At 42.8% G+C, this 19,708-nt stretch overlaps 1 protein-coding gene across 2 annotated transcripts in view; it reads left to right on the top strand.

Annotated features, from left to right (window-relative positions):
• Positions 1-19,401, top strand: part of TGFA (transforming growth factor alpha) — a 54,538-nt gene extending 35,137 nt beyond the window's left edge. For both annotated transcript variants that reach the window (XM_083184537.1, XM_083184538.1), the window contains 4 exons: positions 8,329-8,446; positions 10,536-10,685; positions 11,548-11,657; positions 13,479-19,401. In XM_083184537.1, coding sequence (XP_083040663.1) covers positions 8,329-8,446; positions 10,536-10,685; positions 11,548-11,657; positions 13,479-13,486 — 386 coding nt within the window. In that variant the 3' untranslated portion in view covers positions 13,487-19,401. The remainder of the gene's footprint in view (positions 1-8,328; positions 8,447-10,535; positions 10,686-11,547; positions 11,658-13,478) is intronic.
• Positions 19,402-19,708: the final 307 nt, after the last annotated feature.

The raw sequence follows: 19,708 nt of genomic DNA, 5'->3' as shown, positions 1-19,708 counted from the left end.
CACACCTGACATGCACAGAAGCATGCAGCCAACGTGTTCCCCCTCCCTGTGTGACCCCATATAACCTGCTGTCAATGTGAAACCCTATTATTTACTTAATATGCATATCCGGTACTTTTGTGGTTTACAGTATTAATGACAATTTATTCCTACTGTAATAAAACATTGGCTCTTTCGACATTTTGCGGCCAATAGATCCAATATTTTTTTGTGAAGGGTGTGTTCCACCCTTGCTTCGGCATTTCAACACCGGCAATGGCACCTGAACTCGCACCCCTGAGGCTGGTTTCACACACTCCGGTTTTGACCGGACGGAAAAAATCCGGACCCACTTTGTCCGGCTTATAGCCGGATTTCTGGACCTTTCACATGGTCCGGTTTGGAGATCCTGTGGCCCCGCCCCCTCGTCACATGGGGGTGGGTCCAAACAGTTTGACTGGCATTTCCAGTCTGACGGGGTGTACGCCCGCCCTACTCGTCACATGGGGGCGGGCGTAAGTATCCGGTAATTTCCGTGGTGTGTGAAGGCGCCCATTGCCTTCCACACCACACTGAATGGGCAGAACGGGACGGCCACGGCACGGCAGCCGGACACTGCAGTGGTAAGATCCGGCTGCTACCCGGCGTCCGCGCCGTGACCGTCCAGTGTGAATGGACACAGAGCTGTCCATCACACACTGTAGGGGCGGCACGGCTTTTAAGCCGTGCGGTAATTTCCCGTCCGGCGGTAGCCGGACAGTGTGAAACCAGCCTAACAGGCCGAAATTAGCCTGAATACACGGGACTAAGTAAAAACCGGACAAGACCCCGGAACACCGGACCGGAAATCAAACTCTGCATTCCAGAGCTTGTAGTGTCCGGTCCGGGGGGTGTCTTGTCCAGAATAACAATTATTAATGAATGAAGCCTGTTTGGTCCGGCATTCCGGGGTACTGTCCAGTCCGGTTTTTACCCATATCCCAAATTAACTCAAAATTGCTCTGCGCAATTCAGGCTGCTGTAAAGTGGGTTTGAGTTCATCCTTGACACCTATGTATATCCTTGACACCTATGTATCTGATCCCAAACTAAAAGCATCCCCCAGTGTCATTGGCAGTTTAAGAAGTGACTCTGTAAACAAAAACGGGGTATATTTTATATATACAGTATTGCTCATTTCTTCCAGCACGTCTGACCTCTACGAGACCACGCGGTTCCCCAGCTTCTGTTGGTGTTTCTCTCATCCAAACCAGCCTGACCGCTCAGCTTCTGTTCCTACCTTTTATGTGTATGTTATTTGACATACAATATGCTGAGATATTGCTGGCAGGGAAAACATTACGCTAGTGTAATCATCTAGGTCTGCTGCCACAGGCATTAGCGATCTAGTGGAATAAATAATGCATTCTATCATTTCTCACTGTGCCGTATAATCACAGGTGACATGCCCTCACACATACATTCTACTATCACAGACTTCATTCATAAAGCTCAAGTCAGTAGCTGTAACCTGAGACTCCCAACCGTCCCATGTTTCCGATTACATGGCGCCTGCTTAAAAAAAAAGGGAGTTTTTTTTTCCCTCCTTACATTCTACCTCTTTAATAAATATGCAACTACAAAAAAAAAAAAAAAAGGCATAAACCTCTTTATTGGTGCCGCAGCTTCCCTAGAGAGATTGGGGGGTGCTATGAAAGTGAAATTTCCTGCCCTTTCTCAGTCCCCGCGTTAAGGCGAAAACAAGGGAGGCGTGTATTCTTGTTTGTAGCTGATTTCTTTTCCAAAGGGTTCAAAGAGCGTTTCATGAACAGCGCTGCTTGTTTGCTCAGCGTGATGTTGTAAATTAGGTTGTGTCTTTTGGAAGATTCCTCTGCAAATATGTCTGCTGGCAGGGCAATAAATAGGTCTATTTAAGGTTTGGGGGGCATCCTGTGCCGCGGAGTAACCTCTTAAAGGGCAGTCCTGGAACTTAAAGGCTTTAATGATAAACAACGAGCACTTTGCTTTTGGACTTTGGCTTTTGATCCTCTGATATTATATGAGAATGGAACCGTTTCAGGATATCCCCTGCCATTAACCCCTAGGTCCAATTTAGAACATTCAGGCTTGGAAATGAAGCCATCAGAAAATTGGCAGTGTTGTAAACATTAGGTGTACTGTGGCATTGAGGGTTCAGTCCATTCTTGTATATTGATTAAAGGCAGTTATTGAGTAAAGAGGGAAGACTTCAAAGAGACAGACGTCTATGATAAAGTTCAAAGCAGTTGTATACAGGTGGTCACAGAGAGTTCAGAGTTGGCTTATTGTTGGAATATGTAGGTGAGGAGAGAAGAGTCAGGGAGACAATACACCTGGTAGGTGGCCTAGTCAGCAGGCCAGGACTCCTTGTTACAACACACTGCAAAGGGGAAGAGATAAAAGTGCAACTACTTGGCTAAATGGAACAAGCAATCTAATCATGTCCTATTTCTTTATTCCCTTCCAAATCGGGCACCCATTTATATGTAAAAACTAACTGACATTGTTTAATCCTCCTAAATATCTCAGAGTAGACCAAGATCTGGACAAATTTGAGGGGGAAGAAATCTTCTCTGCAACTGTGCAATTCCATAGAAGCCTGAATTAGGCCAAAAGTAATGTACGATTAGTGTTTCTGTGAATTCATTGATTCCTAGTAAATTGATATTCTGAAAGTGGCTGCATCCACTGTCCATACGCTACAGTAGGGGTCCTCTAACTATTTTGCTCTGGGACCCCATCAGACAATAAAAATAATGACAGGACCCCAGCAAGTGACTGCATAAGGTAATCACATCACATATGTAGTCAGCAGACAGCACATACAGGGCAGCATTGTGGAGGCACAAAATGATGGGAGGAGTCTAAAATAACAGACAATTCAACAGATATTTCAGGACCCACAGTTTGAGAACCGCTGGGCTACAGGATTAAGATAGTGGACTGGGGCTTTATTCAGAGGTGCTTGCAGTTCAATTCATAGCTTCAGTGTACCACGATGACACACTGAATCATGTAATCATAGCCCCATCCCCTGTCCAACAATGCCTGTAATCTCAGCATTGTGGGGCGGGAGGAAACAATTTTGTGGACACGTCCCTTCAGCCCTTAACATGCATCATTCCTCCTTGCCCATTACCCCAGCATAACGCGTAACACCCCCCCACCATGCAGAGCTCACTGTCTCCTCCCAGAGGCAGCTACTGTAGTATGGATATTTGTAGTAAGAAGATGATTGGGCATGTTAATAAATGTAGTCAGAAGATCACCACAGATCCCCTCTAATATCAGTCCTGTTATTAACCTGTAGTCATGTTGTCTGCTATAGCCACTACATGTAAGGCCCCATTGTATATCAGCTCTGTGTCCTGGAGCTCTCGCTGAGTACAGCACAGAGATTGTCCATGCCTTGTTCCAATCACTGGGATAGATGTCTGTTTTCATAGACAGATGCACATTCTCCTGTGTGTGCTCTATAAATAAACAATGATGATGATGATGGATAGATTAAATATGAAGGTATCACCATATGATTAGCAACGTGTATCTAGTGAGCAATACATATCTCAGCCACTTTGATCATCTGAGACTACAGCACAACACGGCACGTTTTATTTTTCCAGTTGCATTTGTACATTTTTTATACTTAACCGCTTTGTTGTTTGATCCTTGTTTCTTTTCTTTTCACAAATCGCCTTGACCAGGGGTAAAAAGCAGCTTTTCTGGAGCGTGGTTTCCAAATGGTTCATTAATTGCAAATCCATACGCAATTCCTGAAACCCTCTATTAGACTTTTCCGTCTGTAAAAATGTGAGTAGGTCTGAGGCCTCCACTAATCTCCCCTCCTCAAAAACACCTGGGCTCGGTTGCGTTTTTTTAACCACACCCAGAAAACGGTAGGTTTCCACCCCGAACGGCAGATTCCTGTCAGTTATCCTCCTGCCACATTGTGTTTACCATCCATACCCATTTGCTCAATTTGTGTATTCTCTAATTAGTGATCCATGATGAATAAGGCCCAAAGCTCAGTCTATGTAATACAGTATATAAAGCATATTCAGGGCCAATGATCATGATAGATCACTAATGCCAATCTCAGGGCATTTTTTTAAATTCGATCCCAGAATTGACATCCCTAAAAAAAACAAGCCCCCCCTCCCCACCCCCTCCCCACCCCAGTCACCCACACATTTACTTATATGTGCGGGTGGCCGGGAGCAGTGTAGACAGCAGCGGTGCCTCTGGGAGCATCGGGCGAGTGGCAGAGCAGAGCCGGCAGGGGGGGGGGGGGGGGTGGCAGAAGCAGCAGAGAGGACAATGTGCCCAGAACTCAGAGATGCGGACTGGATTGGGTAAGGGGGGTAGAGCCGCACGCCGGGGTCGGAAACAGCTGGGCAGCTGCTCAAATGCTACGCAGCATTAGATTTGTGCATGGGCAGCTAATCCTGGTATCCCAGGATTGGAAGGTCCCATCCCGGATTCAAATCCCAGCATTTTTAGGGCCATATCCCGGGATTCCGATGCCGGGATTGGCCACCCTAGTCAATTACCAGATTCTCTTTCTGCTGCGATGATTGAGCCCTCAGATTTTAGGAAAATCTGCTGCCACTGGGCATGTGCAGCAGCTCAGTCGAACCCTTCACACTGCATGTATTGTCCGTTGGGAAGGATGTGGGAGGTTTGTTTCTGGGCAACTGGATACTCCCGCTGACAAGAGCGGTACAAGCTGAATTTCAACAATTGTTGGCTCATTTATGACAGTGCAAATCTACAGCTTCTGCACAGGTTTGCCCAACTTTACATAAATGTGCATGGCTACATGGGCGTCTACAGGGATGCATGGGTTTGCACTGCACTGTGGGTGCTGCCTTGACAATTGGGTGTTAAACTCAGTCACACCTACTATTGTTCTGTAAGACAGAGCTGACAGGGATGAAAAAAATGGGTGATTTATCTGATCCTGAGAAATCTGTTTCCGTTAGTATTGCCGTGTCTGTTTGTGCCGTTACTGGTATTTTATGAGAAGCCGGCATGTTATTTTGAGAAAACAACACAGGTCTTTGTATAAAGTTGCAGCTGCTCCCTGCGCGTATAAAACATACTTATCAGCTCCCCTTAGAACAGGGAATTTTTAAGCTGTTTAGCAAATTCCAATATAACCACAACGTCATGGGCACGATCACCGCCAGTAGGGCAAGTTAACCCGTCAAATGATGGATATAGTGGCAAACATCTCCGCCTAGTATCTGTAGCGTATAACCGCATAGCTTCCGGGTTTTCCTTTTCACATTTCTGGGATGTTGGAGAAATGTTCACCCAAGAGTTTAGTCTTGTTCTTACGAGACGTTACCTGCAGATACTGCTCAAACTCTGTTATTGGCTCATTATAGTACATGGAAAATACTGTGTGAGTGACAGACTGCTTCATGGGAAGCACGGATAGTGTAATGGTTAGCATTGCTGCCTCACACCGCTGAGGTCATGGGTTCGATTCCCTCCATGGCCCTAACTGTGCGGAGTTTAGACCTTATTCAGGTCCGTTCGCAGCAGGGCTGGAGAGGGGTGGTGGGTGGCTTATGGGAAAGCCCAGCTTTTCATGGACATTCCCATGCTAATGAGGACATGAAGCGGGTGGGGGTGGCGTGCAGCTGACACCGCCCATTTCCTTCCCAGCGTACACTCATATGTAAGTGACTTGAGAGTCACTTTTATATGTGTGCACCACCCATGGTCGGCGACCATCAAGGTTACGCAGATGGGTGGGCACCAGCCAACCATTCGCAAGGCGGGGTTTGGTGGACTCGCAAGGCTGTGAATTCGCATGCCCTGCGATTCAACCGGAATAACCCCCTTTGTATAATCTCCCTATATTTGCGTGGGTTTCCTCCGGGTACTCCAGTTTCCTCCCAAAATTCAAAAATATACTGGTAGGTTAATTGTCTCCCAACAAAATGAACCTTAGAATGTGTGTACATGTGGTAGGGAATATACTGTAGATTGTAAGCTCCACTGGGGCAGAGACTGATGTGAATGTTCAAATATTCTATTAATAATATATAATATAGCACTGCGTAATATGTGTGCGCTATATAAGAAACTGAATAATAATATTAATAATGTGAATACTGCGGTATCATACATTTATTGTATATATTGTGAAGGAAGGCTTTCGCCTTATGCTTCTCTGATGTAGGTTTAGTAGCTTTAATTACATTTAAACCAATGTGCTACATCCGATAGCATTAGTTAATTGATGCACAGTATATGCACGTCTTGTGCAAACTTTACTAAATTCATTCTAGGCCATTTCCTTGCGTTTCAGCCACGTCTTTATATAACCAGACAGGGTACTTGTGTATTATCACGGCGCCCATCGCACCGCAGACCATAAGGCATGCGATGGTATGTGATGCGATATCGCGCAATGTTCCCCAATGTCATACAATGTTAAAATTGTATATGGCATACAATGCCATACAATGCGATGCGATTATAAATAATGGGTGCTTACAATGTTAAATGCACCCCCACGCTACCCCCACTATTAACGTGAACCCGAAGTGTGGCGAGCGCAGCGGTACGCGTCCTCCGACCTTTTCATACCCCCACTATCCACGTCGGCGTAGAGTTGATATTATATAGTGTGGCGAGCGCAGCATCACTTCACAGGTATATGCCTCCCCTCGCGGGGCTCGCCACGCTTCGGGCTCGGTGGCTCGCTGCGCTCACCACACTCTATATAATCAACTCCACGCCGACGTGGATAGTGGGGGTATGAAAAGGTTGGAGGATGCGTACCGCCGCCCCTCGCGGGCTCGCAGCACTCGCCACTCTTCGGGTTCACGTTCATACTGGGGGGTGGCGTGGGGGTGCATTTAACATTGTAACCACCCATTAGGGTGCTTAAAAGCACCCATTAGGGTGCTTATACAATTTAACATCGTATAGGGGGCTTACATCGCATCGCATCGCAGTGCATCGGGTGTATGGCATGTGATGCGATAAAAAATCGTGCGACTAAATATCGGGGGCGCCGTGATAATACACAAGTACCCCAGGCAGAGCTGTTTATTTTTGTCGCCGTGTAAAATGTATGTAGTGCAGATGACACAGCAGATATGTGCCGTATCTGATGGCCACGGAAATAAACAGCTGTCATAACAAAATCATGAAAAGCATAGAAAAATAAAAAATGACAAAAACTCATAAGATGGTACACAAGTGTACAGTATATAGAAAAGCTAGGTATTTAGTTTTGGGTGGAATTAATTAACCCTAATTAAAATAAATAATTAGATATGCAAAGAAGATGAATTGCACATGGCTGGTATATAAAACAATTATATAATAACTAGCTAAGCCCGCTCGAAGCAAAAGCTTCGAAAGCTAGTCTACTATATATATATGATTATGACATTGCATTGTAACTGAATATTATAAGTTGCTTTCTATACATACTGTAGAGACAATCCATAGCTTTAATAGTATAAACTGAATATATATGAAGGTCTGTGTCATACTTGCCTACCCTCCCGGAATGGCCTGGAGTCTCCCAAAAATCGGGTCGCTCTCCCGGCCCCCCCGGAAGGTGGGCAAGTCTCCCGCATTCCCCCCAGAGCGTCCCTGCCCCAGTGGAGCTTACGATCTAAATTCCCTACCACATGTACATGCACACACAGACATTCTAGGGTTAATTTGTTGGGAGCCAAATAACCTACCAGTATATTTTTCGAATGTGGGAGGAAACCGGAGTACCCGGAGAAAACCCATGCAAGTACAGGGGGAATATACAAACTCCACACAGTTAGGGCCATGGTGGGTATAGAACCCATGACCTCAGTGCTGTGAGGCAGTAATGCTAACCATTACACCATCCGTACTGTCCCATTACATTACACCATTACATCATCCGTACTGGTAGTTGCTAAAACAGTGCACATTTTCCAAGTCTCCACACAGATCACAGGTGACATGCTTAGCTGCACCTGTGATCTTTTAAAATGTGTCAGTGAATAATGAGTGCAGCTGTGCACCAGCCAGGTAACCTGGAAAACGTGCACTGTTGGGGGGTCCTGAGGACCGAGATTTAGAACCACTGCTTTAGCCCACTTGGATTTTTATAGATATATATATCTATACTGTAATGTGAATGGGGATCTGTGTCAACTGATCAAGTGTATCAAAGCTAGGTTTTTGCCGCTTGCTGTAAAAATCACACTTGCATTTGCTATACGGTATGTCCAATAGGAAGTGCATTATCCCATATATTTTGTGTCTAATTCACCATAGTCCATAGATACTTTTCTTAACAGTAATGTTTTTTATTTGCAGATCCTCCAGTTGCAGCTGCAGTTCGATCTCACTTTCTAGACTGCCCAGACGCTCACAGTGATTACTGCTTCCATGGGACGTGCAGGTTTCTTGTGCAGGAGGCAGAACCAGCCTGTGTGTAAGTGACCAATATCTTTTAGGAGGGAACCCAGGCAAACATAAGCAGGATGTACAAACTCCACATAGATGGGTCACAAAGAGGAATTGAACTCATGACGTCATACCTCCCAACATGACCCATTCCAGGAGGGACAAAATGCTCTGTTCCTGGACTTCCCTTTTAATTTATGATTGCCATCACCTGCTTTGAACAGGTTATTTGATTTAAAAAAAAGGTGTTATACCATAGGTGATGGTAATCCATTATTAAGAGGAAAGTCCAGAAACAGCCTTTTTCCCCTCCTGGAGAGGGTCATATTGGGAGGTATCTATGCCTTCATGGTGCGAAGGAGCAATGCTAATCACTATGCCACCATGCTGCCCAACAGTTTAGGAATTGCTGCCAGCTATTGTGGAAGTACTCATCCCAATAATTAATGTATGCCTTCCAGTCAGCTGGGACATGTGGTTCCTAAACAGCAATCTTTATCAGAATATAATGAATTCCATTAGGGGGGGTGGGGGTGAAAAGGTATAGAATAATGTGAAGCAAAAAAATGAATGCGTTTTGAGACCTGGAGTGTAATTTCCCTATATGCACAGTGACTGTGTTTAATGTTCTATGGATAATAGTTACTGGAATTACTTCTTCCAACGTGATCCTACAAAATGTTCCCCTGCCAACATATGGAACAGGAAGTGTGTCAGTCTCCACAGTCCACTTACCCTTTATGACCCATTGCACATTTCCTGTGTATGCCAGTAGACAAATAATGCCTGGTACACAAGACAATCGTACGATTGGCTCACGATCTGTTGGAGCACACGACCTGCACACGATCTGAATCCGATCCGATCTCGACCTGTACCCATCTGAATGGTTGTTTTCAGATCCTACATGCTGCAGGTAGGATCTGTGAAACAACCAAACGACCCATGGATCCGAAATGGCCCAAAACATACCGAATTTACATACAATCGGTCAAGATTGTATCTAAATTGGGTGTTTGAGGCCAAATCATTCTGGTGTGTACCCTACATAAGTCTCTATGTAACCCAGATAAAATATGGTTGGTCATTTTAATTTTTTCCTACATAAACCAGTGGTTTCCAAAAGTGTCTTGAATCACGGCACCCTAAAGTATCAGCATTTGGGTTTTTTCAGGGTACCCCTAGGCCAAAATTTTGATATTGCTAAATTTGGAAAATTATATAGTAAATTGTGCTGACCTGTCATGCTCAGGGTCAGTTATGTGGTGGTGTACAGAATTATGCCTCTCATTGTCCACATTTAATGATTGGCAGCCACTAGCACTGGGCTGGCCCTGTCTACTTGACCATAAATAATTTAGTTTGGTTCTGGACAACCAACCTGAGGTACCCCTGCAAGAGCCTTGTGAAATACCTGGGTGCCGCCCTAGGCACAAAGTTTGGGATCCACTGACCTAAAGCATTGTAGTACAAAGGATAGTGGGGAAATTGCGCAACCAATTATAGTGATGCAGCCAGCTGATTCATAAAAGAGGTACACCACCTCTAGGTACAAATGCAACAAGATTAATGAATAGCTCTGGCGCAAGACCATAAAAAAATGTTTTCAACAAATGTGCAGAATATTCTTTATTTTCCAAATACAATAAAACAAGTGAAATACTGAGTATCAGGACCACGTGCCAAAATCATGCAGTAAATGCCGGGTAATATACAATTATACCTCACCCTGAATGTGGGCTGCGGTGGGCTATGCTTGAGTCCAAGTCTGCGGCACCACCGCAGAGGGCTTAGGGCGTCTGGTTCCCGGTCAAAAAGTGCTTGTGCATGAAAGTGCTGAGTCCATATAAAGTGCATCAGTGACATAACATGGCAGGTAAGAGCTGATTGGCTGGCTGTTTATCACTCTCCATTTTATCACTTTTTGAAGCTTGTTACATCTGGCACTCAGTACTTTAAGACACTAGCATCTAGTTTAAAATGTTCAGTACACATGCAGCACCAGTACTTGGCTTGTATTTTCAGTGGAGATAGCTGAGTAAAACACACACATTCCAAATCCTTGCTACTGTTGGTGCTCTGCTGTTAATTGCATGTATCTTATTCTGTCTCCACAGATGCCTTCAAGGCTACGTTGGTACACGCTGTGAGCATGCTGACCTACTTGCAGTTGTTGCTGCAAATCAGAAGAAGCAAACTATCACTGCACTGGTGGCAGTGTCCGTGGCAGCCACAGCTCTGCTCATTGTGGTCTGCATATTAATGCAGTAAGTAAGATTGTTTACTCTACGATGGCCTTAAGGTGCATACACACTGTACAATTTTTCTTACCAATTTGGTTGAAAGACATTTCCATTGAACCCAATGTCCTGGACGAAAGATGTTGATGAAAGATATTGGCGACAGACGAACGAGGAATGATGATGCGCATGCCCGCCAGTTGTTCATGAAGATTGTTCGTCAACTGTGCGTGCAGCTCAATTTGGATATCTTTCAAAAAAAGCCTATAAACTGTAGCTAGATCTTTCGTCTTTCACCTGTCGTCAAAATATTTCGTCAACATCTTTCGTCCAGGACAGCTCCACACATTGCGGAGTACCTGCCCAGCAAGTCCCTTGTAGATGCACTGCCAGTTGCAAAATGCTGTCAGGCCCCCTGCAAGCTGCAATCAGATTGCATGAGTCAACAACGAGGCCTGTTCCAGCCAGGACCCTTCTCCCTGGGCGATTGCACTACTAGTACACCTCTAGCCACGGCCCCAGATGTGTCTGGAGCAAATATGCTTATAAGCGTCTATCTGTAGTAAGCAATGTTTGTTAACGGTATGTGTCACCCAAAATAAGCATCTTAAAGGGGTGTGCATAACTTCGTGCCCTTAACCTATCTCTCCGAGTGCTGGGGACAGCAAGTGAAAGACATGTGCAGCTCAAAAGCCACATGGTATGGATGTGCACATTGCCACGGATGTTACACCAGACACATTTGCATGCAGATCAAACGCACTTGCACCAATTATACTTTGTATAGAATCTATGCTAGCCAGTACTAGCGCAATACTTATTAATCTGGCTTTAGCTGTGGGATTTATAGTGACCCTCTGTTAGTAAGTGTCTCTTGTTTGTTTTGCAGCTGCTGCAGATGGAGAAAGCAGTGTGAGTGGTGTCGAGGAGCTCTATGCTGGCATGAGAAGCCGGGAGGCCTCTTCAAAGGGGGAGCCTCCTGCTGCAAAACAGAGACAGGTAACTATGGGGACAAGGAGCCATATTTGTTTTGCACTTTTACATAGGCAGTAAATTATCGATGGGAGCTAATCAGTTATTCACACCCTCGGCCTGTTGGTGGTCACCGATCATTTTCAATATCAGGATTAGGCAGTAGCCCTTAGTTATTTCGCTGTGCAGGAATATCCTGAGGCATCGTAACATACTCGTTGGTTTAATGGATTTCTCAACTATCTGCTACCGTTTGCCAAGCTGTTTTTCCGCCTGTGCTCAGTTTTATAGAGCACCAGCAGGACATCCGTCCCAGGTCATAAAGTGGAAACAGCATGTTCTATAGGATGAAGCTGGGAAACCAGGGAGGTCCAGGGTTTTCGTGGGTGAAAAGGGCAAACCAAGGCCATAAATCCGTGGCCGCCTGCCAGATATAGTTTAAAACCAGTGAGCAGCAGCTCTGAAAGGTTCCAGTATCCATTAGAGGAACGTTTAACTGCCGGCATGAAAATAACGCAGCCATTGTGAGGCCGGGACGTGCACAGAGTTACTTTGTGTCTCACGGAAAGATGTGGAAGGAGTCCTCTCCCGACTGAGGTTCTGCTGTGTGCTCAAATCAGAGGCTGAATATTTTTCTCTACTCGGCCAAGTCACACCTGCTGTTTTCCTATGTTAAATGTGAGGGCTAATGGGGGAATAACAAATTAGCTCCTAATTCACCATAAATGGTTTTGATGTACCAAAGGTGCTAAAATAAAAATATACTGTAGGTATCACACATTTATGGAAACTGTTACGTGGGGAAAAATATGATATACAGTATCATATACCAACCAATCAAATGTTTCTTTTCATCGTCCAAACTGTTATATAGAAATGACATGTTATTCTGCTGCCTTATAGCACAGGTGTCCACATGCCTCTTTAGTAAATTTACTGTGTGAGTTTTTAGAAGTGAGGGATGTTGCTTATAGCAACCAATCAGATTCTAGATTTTTATCCTCTAGAATAGAGGTGGGCAATAAGCAGCCCTCCAGCTGTTGACGAACTACACATCCCAGCATGCTTTGCCTTAGTTTTGCCTTTTGGCCCTACTGCAACTGATCAACACCCAATATGCCAGGCAATGGTTGTTGTTTGCCCATCCCCATGTGTGTAATCGGGCACAGAATCTGTACAGCATGCCTTGGGGTAAATTATTAAGAAATGATGGTGTGTGTTCATTTGAAAAGAGAAGAGATGGTTGGGAAATGTAGCCAATGGCACTGCTAATCTGTCACAGCCACAGTTTCCCAAGGCCTCAGCAGTGACTCCCTAAAAATCAGGCCATTTTGGAGCATCAGAGAAAGTGTGTGTAAATATTTGCAGTTCTGTCTCTCCCTCTCTCTAAACATACATTTATGTACACGTGTAGATCTATCTAACATTGTGTATCCTTCTGTGTGTCAGTATTTGGTGTTGGAGCACTAAGTACTGACACACTCGGTCCCCAGCATATTCGGCTGGTTGTTTATCACTCTCCATTTTATCACTTTTTGAAGCTTGATACATCTGTCCCTTAGTCAGCTGAGTAAGTGTCTGGTTATTTGGGATTGCTGTTGGTTTCTCGGGGGCCCAATGAATGCTTCCCGTATTTAAAAATACTTCTACTTTCTACTTCTACTTTCTTTGAGCACTGACTTTAAACAATGTTTTTTTTAATTCTCTTATACTGGGAGTTACCATAGTGCTTGTAACAGTAAAGTTCTCAACTATGTTTTTTAAATATTAAATAATTCTAATGATAAAACGGTAAACAAATGAATTTCATATACATTTATTTTTTCCTCCTTGTCTTCTGCTCTATAGTGGTCTGAGGAAGCTGCAGTCAATGAGAGCATTTTCTCAGCTACACAGCAAACTTTCTAACACATCCTGCGCAACTCACACCTCGGCCTACAAGCTGGGAAGGACATTCTTAACAGGACATACTTTGGGGTAGCACATCCTTCCCCGAGACATGGGATTCCCCACACAACATGTCCTGCACAATGAGAAGCAGTGAAGAAATGAGAAGGGCATGACTTCACACTGGAACTTCAGATATACTAGGATTCGGAGTACTCTGCACGGATCACTAAGTGTGTCCAGCATAGGAGGAACTGACCCCACAAGTGTTGGATTTTGTTACTGGAGCATCTACTATGGTCCAGATTGATTGGGTGTTATTTTTACACTGCTGTCAGATGGGTCTTCAGCAAGTAAGTCAATGCATTGCAGGCCCATCTGCCGGTAAGATGGTTAATATATACTTTTATATTATTTGGAACACTCAGTAGTGTTGCGCTTGTAATGGACCATTCTTTTAACTACTATGCTGCTGGCATTTCAGAGAATATACTACATAGATTTATATCTAGGGACTGATGCTATCCACAGGAGTAGAGTTGATTCATTGGTACGTCCAACCTTGAAGAAGAGAAAGCTATTTTTTATGTTTAAGATGCAAATTACCTATACAGTGCATTAGTATTAACCTCTTGTAGTCATTTTTTTTCTTTGTTCTGAGGTTCTAGCTAAACTCATGGGAAGGCTTTCATAAATACCCAAACTTTGTGGTTTTTTCATTTAGCTCATTTTCAGCCTGGTTCAAGCTACCGGATGTGTCCCTCTTTTTTTCATCCAAAGCATCCCCTTGAAACCTGTATGCATTGACCAATCGGAATCCTTCTTTCAACATATCTGTTCATGAGTAACCAGCGGTACAGCTCTCTCATCATCTAGGATTGGTGCACGGCCTGGATTACGGGCATACCTTCAATGGACACGTCCCACTTCATGTTTTTGTGGTGTTCTATCACTTGCATTTAGAATCTCAGTAGACCAGCAGGGAGCAATGACTTTGTGTCTCTGTTACTGGGATGCATTGTACATAGAGGAGAACTTGGGTCATGAGGAGACACTACAGCGTCTGCAAATGTGAAACAACAGCTGTGCACAGTCTACATTCCTTTGTTCGCTTCTTACCTGAGGTTGTCTTCCCCTCAATTCCACAGAGATGATATGATGCTGAAGTCATTCTCATTGCAGTTAAGCAGGTTTAAGCATGCTCTGTAATACCGTTGATTATTAGGCAAAGGGTGAGTGTAAGCCTCCTGCTGCTGAGGTAATGCAGGTACTGGATAGGATGGAGAGGTCACAGGTAGAAACTATTTGGCTACAGAAGGCACCGTAGTTTAGTTTCTCAGTGTTACATCAAGTATCCCTAATGTATCATTTTATGGATTTCCCTCATTATGGTAAATTAATCTCATTTGTTCATAATTATCACACATTGAGGGTTTTTAGTGAACATTTCCTAAAGGTGAAAATTTGCACCTACGTCATTAGAACATTGTCACTTAGACATTTTCATTGATTGTCTGTCTAGTACTGGACAAGAACAGATCGCTGATTGGTTGCTATATTTTAGTGTAGATTTGCACCTTTGGGAAAAAAAGGTTCATTACAAATACTGCAGAAGCTGCAATCTTCAGAATGTAACCCGCTAGAGATACTTGTAAAGAGGTTGGGCAAGAGATTTATGTGTATCTTACATTATATATATATATCGGCCATGTGCTTTAATATGTGAAGGCTGCAGGGTAGCGTGAAGGTGTAAACGCATCTGTATAACATAGCAAAGGAAAAAGGAAGTAGTGACAGAAGTGACCATAAGACAGAAGAGACCCACCAGTAACTGAAATTATATTCTGATACCCTTCTTTATCCTCGCCACTCCCAGCATGCATTACAAGAGTACGCGGTGTATGACACCTCTTCAGTGCCAGTAGCTCTGAGCAGATGAAGTATCTCCAAAATCAGCAAATGCCAGACACCAAACCACCATGGTTCTGCTTGTCGGATAGGATGTAACCTTGTTATTATAGATCTGAGTGAAAATATTTTTTCAAATTGTGTTTGGAGGTAAATATTTTTTATTTGCTTCCTCTCACAGCAGATAATGTTCAATTCTACAAGGGTAGCTCAATTAGTAAAGTAAGTAGAACCCTCCCGTGTTAAATTTTCTCTATTTTAAATCTGTTCCGTGACATGACGTTATCACCATACACCTCGACAAATTAGCAAGAAATGGAGAACATTACAAATAAGAGGTGGTTACTTTACTTATTGAACAACCAATATTTTTTCTAAATATCAAACATTCTCTTAAGGCCCCCATACACTTATCCAATTTGGGACGATTTTGCCCGATTCTGACAGATAGGGCCAAGAAATTGTCCAACATCGGATGTGATTGTCACCCCATCCAACCCGTGCGCATCGGGTCAGACCCTACAGATTGAACCTGCTGCAGGTTCAATCTGTAGGGTCGGACCCATCAGCGGCATATCACAGGTGCTTTTTAGCACCCACGATGTGTTGGTCCAATCCGAAGGTGTTTTCAGAAATCCAATGACCCCACTCAGGCATATTTAACTTTTACTGTAATGCTGATGAGAAGAGAATTCATTTCTTGTTGTCACTTATGATTGAAACATTGAGGCCATAAATAATGCAGAAACCACAGAAAGGGGTTCTGTACCCAGATGAGAAAAAAATTATAACTTCATGACCGTGTTGGTTCTATGGTTCTATTTTTATTTATTTCTAGGGTTGTTTATCAAATTTGTGTTGGATTTGGGGCATTACATGGCTCATCTAATTAACTAAAAAAAAAAAAAAAACATTTACCTGTGCCTCAGACACTTTGCAGCTTCAATCTCAAGTGATTGGCACTGGACTATTCCAGCAGTGAAGATAGTAGGGTAAAATATATGGAATGTTCAAATGTTTAAGTGTTACTCTGATATACCTTCCAGCAAGACCAATTTCATTTGGTACAAAATGGCCGACTTCCATTTTCCTGTTTCCTGAAGAGCGAAGGAGACCATTGTGTACATCAGGGTTTCACGGAACACAGTTTGGGAATCACTGGTGTACACACTGCAGTAGGTAATGTTGGTGGGTATCCTCAGTCATGTAGTTGCTAAATAAACATCTAGAGGGATTATTTAAACCTATTTACATCTCTTTCATGGGTTACTAAGTCAGCCATTTAAATATAGACACATAAGAGAGACCTGCTGCCTGGTTTAGATTCACGTTTAACCAGATAGCATTAGTTTTTCCTACAATATGGGTCAGATTTCTAAAGGTAGTCAGATGGCTTCCTAAATTATTTCATTTTATCCGCCCAATTAAATCAGAAGTCCATACAAATTTTATTCTATATATTCAATTTTGCTTTCACATCAGCTGGGGCTTAGCAACCTAGCACCATGATTTCAATTCTTGCACCCTTGTCTCCTACCCCTAGTGCCTGTGTCATGGCTAATACACCTGTGACACATGGGGTAAGAACTACTTACATTTGTGACCCAGAGGGGGAAGAAGTACCAAAACATCTACTAAAAAGGACAGGTGGGGGCATTGCCCATGGCAACGACATACTAGCTGTCATTTATCTGCCACATTCTATAAAATGATAGCTAGGATCTGATGGATTGGTTGACTGTTTGATTGCAATGGGCACAACCTCAATTTTTTTCTTATTTAGAAGGTCTGATACACTTGACCATTAGTGTAGAGAGCACTTTCTGATTGACCACTTGGCCATTCTAGTCTGCCTATGTACACACACACACATACACACATACACACACACACACACTAGGGTTATTTTTTGTCTTTGGAGCCAATTAACCTATGAGTATATTTTTGGATTGCGAAACAAAATCAGAGTACCCTGAGTAAACTCATGTAGGGGGAGAATATACAATGAATCCATGGCAATTGAACTCCACTAGTGCTGTGAGGCAGTAATGCTAACCATTACACCATCCACACTGACTAATCAGTGTTATGGGTACATGAGATCCTACTGTTACTGAACTAGAGCGCAGTGAATTTCAGCTACATACAATTAGATATTAGCGAGGCATTGACTGGAGGATGGGGTTAAGTATCTCAGTAGGACAGAAGTCACTGTCATCAAGCCCATTCTGCTCTTACATTAAGAGGGAGAGGATCCAGTAGCAAAAATTAGGGTCTATGTACTAACCTTGTAGAGAGAAAAAGTAAACAAAGATAAAGTACCAAACAATCAGCACCTAAAGCTGGGTACACACTGGATGATGTGCACCCGCTGAGCAGATATATCGAAGTTTGGGTGCTCATCAGGGCAATCCTAATGCAGGACGGAATGCTCACTGGGATATAAACACTAGATCCGTGGTTCCCAAACTGTGAGTCCTGACTATCTTGTGCCTCAACAATGCATGTGCCATCAGCTGACCACATGTGTTGACCATTCTACGGTAACTTACAGGGGCCCTGTATTATTTTATTATTGGCTAATGGGTTCCCAGAGTGAAAGAGTTTGAGAACCCCGGGTTCACTGGAACACAGATGTGACATGGCATTTATGTATTTATGATTTGCTGGTATATCTGCCCACTTTATCTCTCTCCAAAGGTTAGCATTTAGTTCTAGTAGTATTTGGTTGGAAATTTCCTCTAAAAATCTGTCTATAAATCTCTAGTGCTTACTTGTGTACCAGCATATTTCTTCATCGAGAATGTAGCAACTGCAGAATCGCAGTACAATGTTAATCATTAACTTACAAATGTACTATTGTGTTGTGAAACAACAATGGTTAAGTTGCATAATATTGTACACAAACAAAACCATGCAGTGGTAGCAGCCTTGCTTAGTTTTGTGTACCTTTTTCCTTAATGTGCACCAGTCCACACTGTGATGGCGGCCATTTTGTTACGTGTCAAATATTCAGCCTCTCCGTCCTTTTGGGGACTAATATCATCACGGCCATGCTCAGTGGTCACTAGCTCCTAGGGACTTGATGTGACTTTCATGAATAAAATTGCAGTTCTCAATGTGTAATAAGTTCAACTGTAGGCTCAATGGTTTTCAATTAGAAAATTAATAGGCTAAATATAGTTATGTTAGATACATTTCCATCTATGGCACACATTACAATTGCATTTTTGCATTTAATGTCCATATGTCTGAAAAACAATCATACTATTAAATTATTAGAGGTAAATTGAATAAAGTTTCTAAAAATTACATAACAGCCAATCCGATTCTGTCAATCAATGTCTAGGATGCAATAGAAAAATGATACACAGAATCTGATTGGTCAGTATGGGCAATATCACCTCTTCATTTTTAGAAGCTTTAGTAAATATACCCCACAGATTACACAAACTTCACGCCAGCCACTTTGACTTACAACTTTTCAGTCATATTATCTATGGATTCAGACATTTTCATCTGATTGTGTTCAATCGAAAGTCTCCCACCTACCTATTGAGTTTCTAGAAACAAAACGATAATAATTTTTAAAAAATCTGATTATTTTTTCTGCAAGAACTTATACAATGGTATATAAGGTCATAAGACGAGCCATAATTCTGGTTAAATGAAGTACTACTCATGACTTATTTATTTATTTAGCTATAACCCACAATCTCTGTTTCGCACATTCTTCTGTCCCCGTTAATACCAACAAAATATTAAATGTTTTCAAATCTGTTTTGTACTTTAACCAACCGGTCACTTTGTGGAAATGGTAACTGTAATGTATATCTTGCACTGAAAAGAAAAAAAAAAGGTAATATTTAAACTTTAATTTATTTGTATTCTAAATTAATTGCAGTTTTGTGTCAATGTGATTGGCTGAATATTAGTTATTTAAAAAACCATTGGATATTAAACAGAATTTTTTTTACTCATCTGTGATTGGCTTTTCTGTCTCTGAGTTTATTTTATTATTATGGTAGTTACTCTAATATTTGTACCAGTTGTGTGTAAAGAGCAACAAAGCATCAGTCTATAGTTTATGTATATTGAAATATCTTTCTTGATGTTTATTACATCAATTTCCAGTAGTGGTATCATATACACACCGCTGAGCATATGCCCTGCCCACACTAGTGTGTTCCATCCAATAGCAGAGCACACGTCCCATGGTAAGCCACACCCCACACTATATTGGCAGCCCTACCCAGCTTCTACGAGCTGCAGGGGACACCGTT

Source organism: Crinia signifera, chromosome 4, assembly GCF_055691185.1.
Source record: "Crinia signifera chromosome 4, ASM5569118v1, whole genome shotgun sequence".
Taxonomy (NCBI): Eukaryota; Metazoa; Chordata; class Amphibia; order Anura; family Myobatrachidae; genus Crinia; species Crinia signifera.
This window is presented reverse-complemented; position numbering and strand designations above follow the sequence as displayed.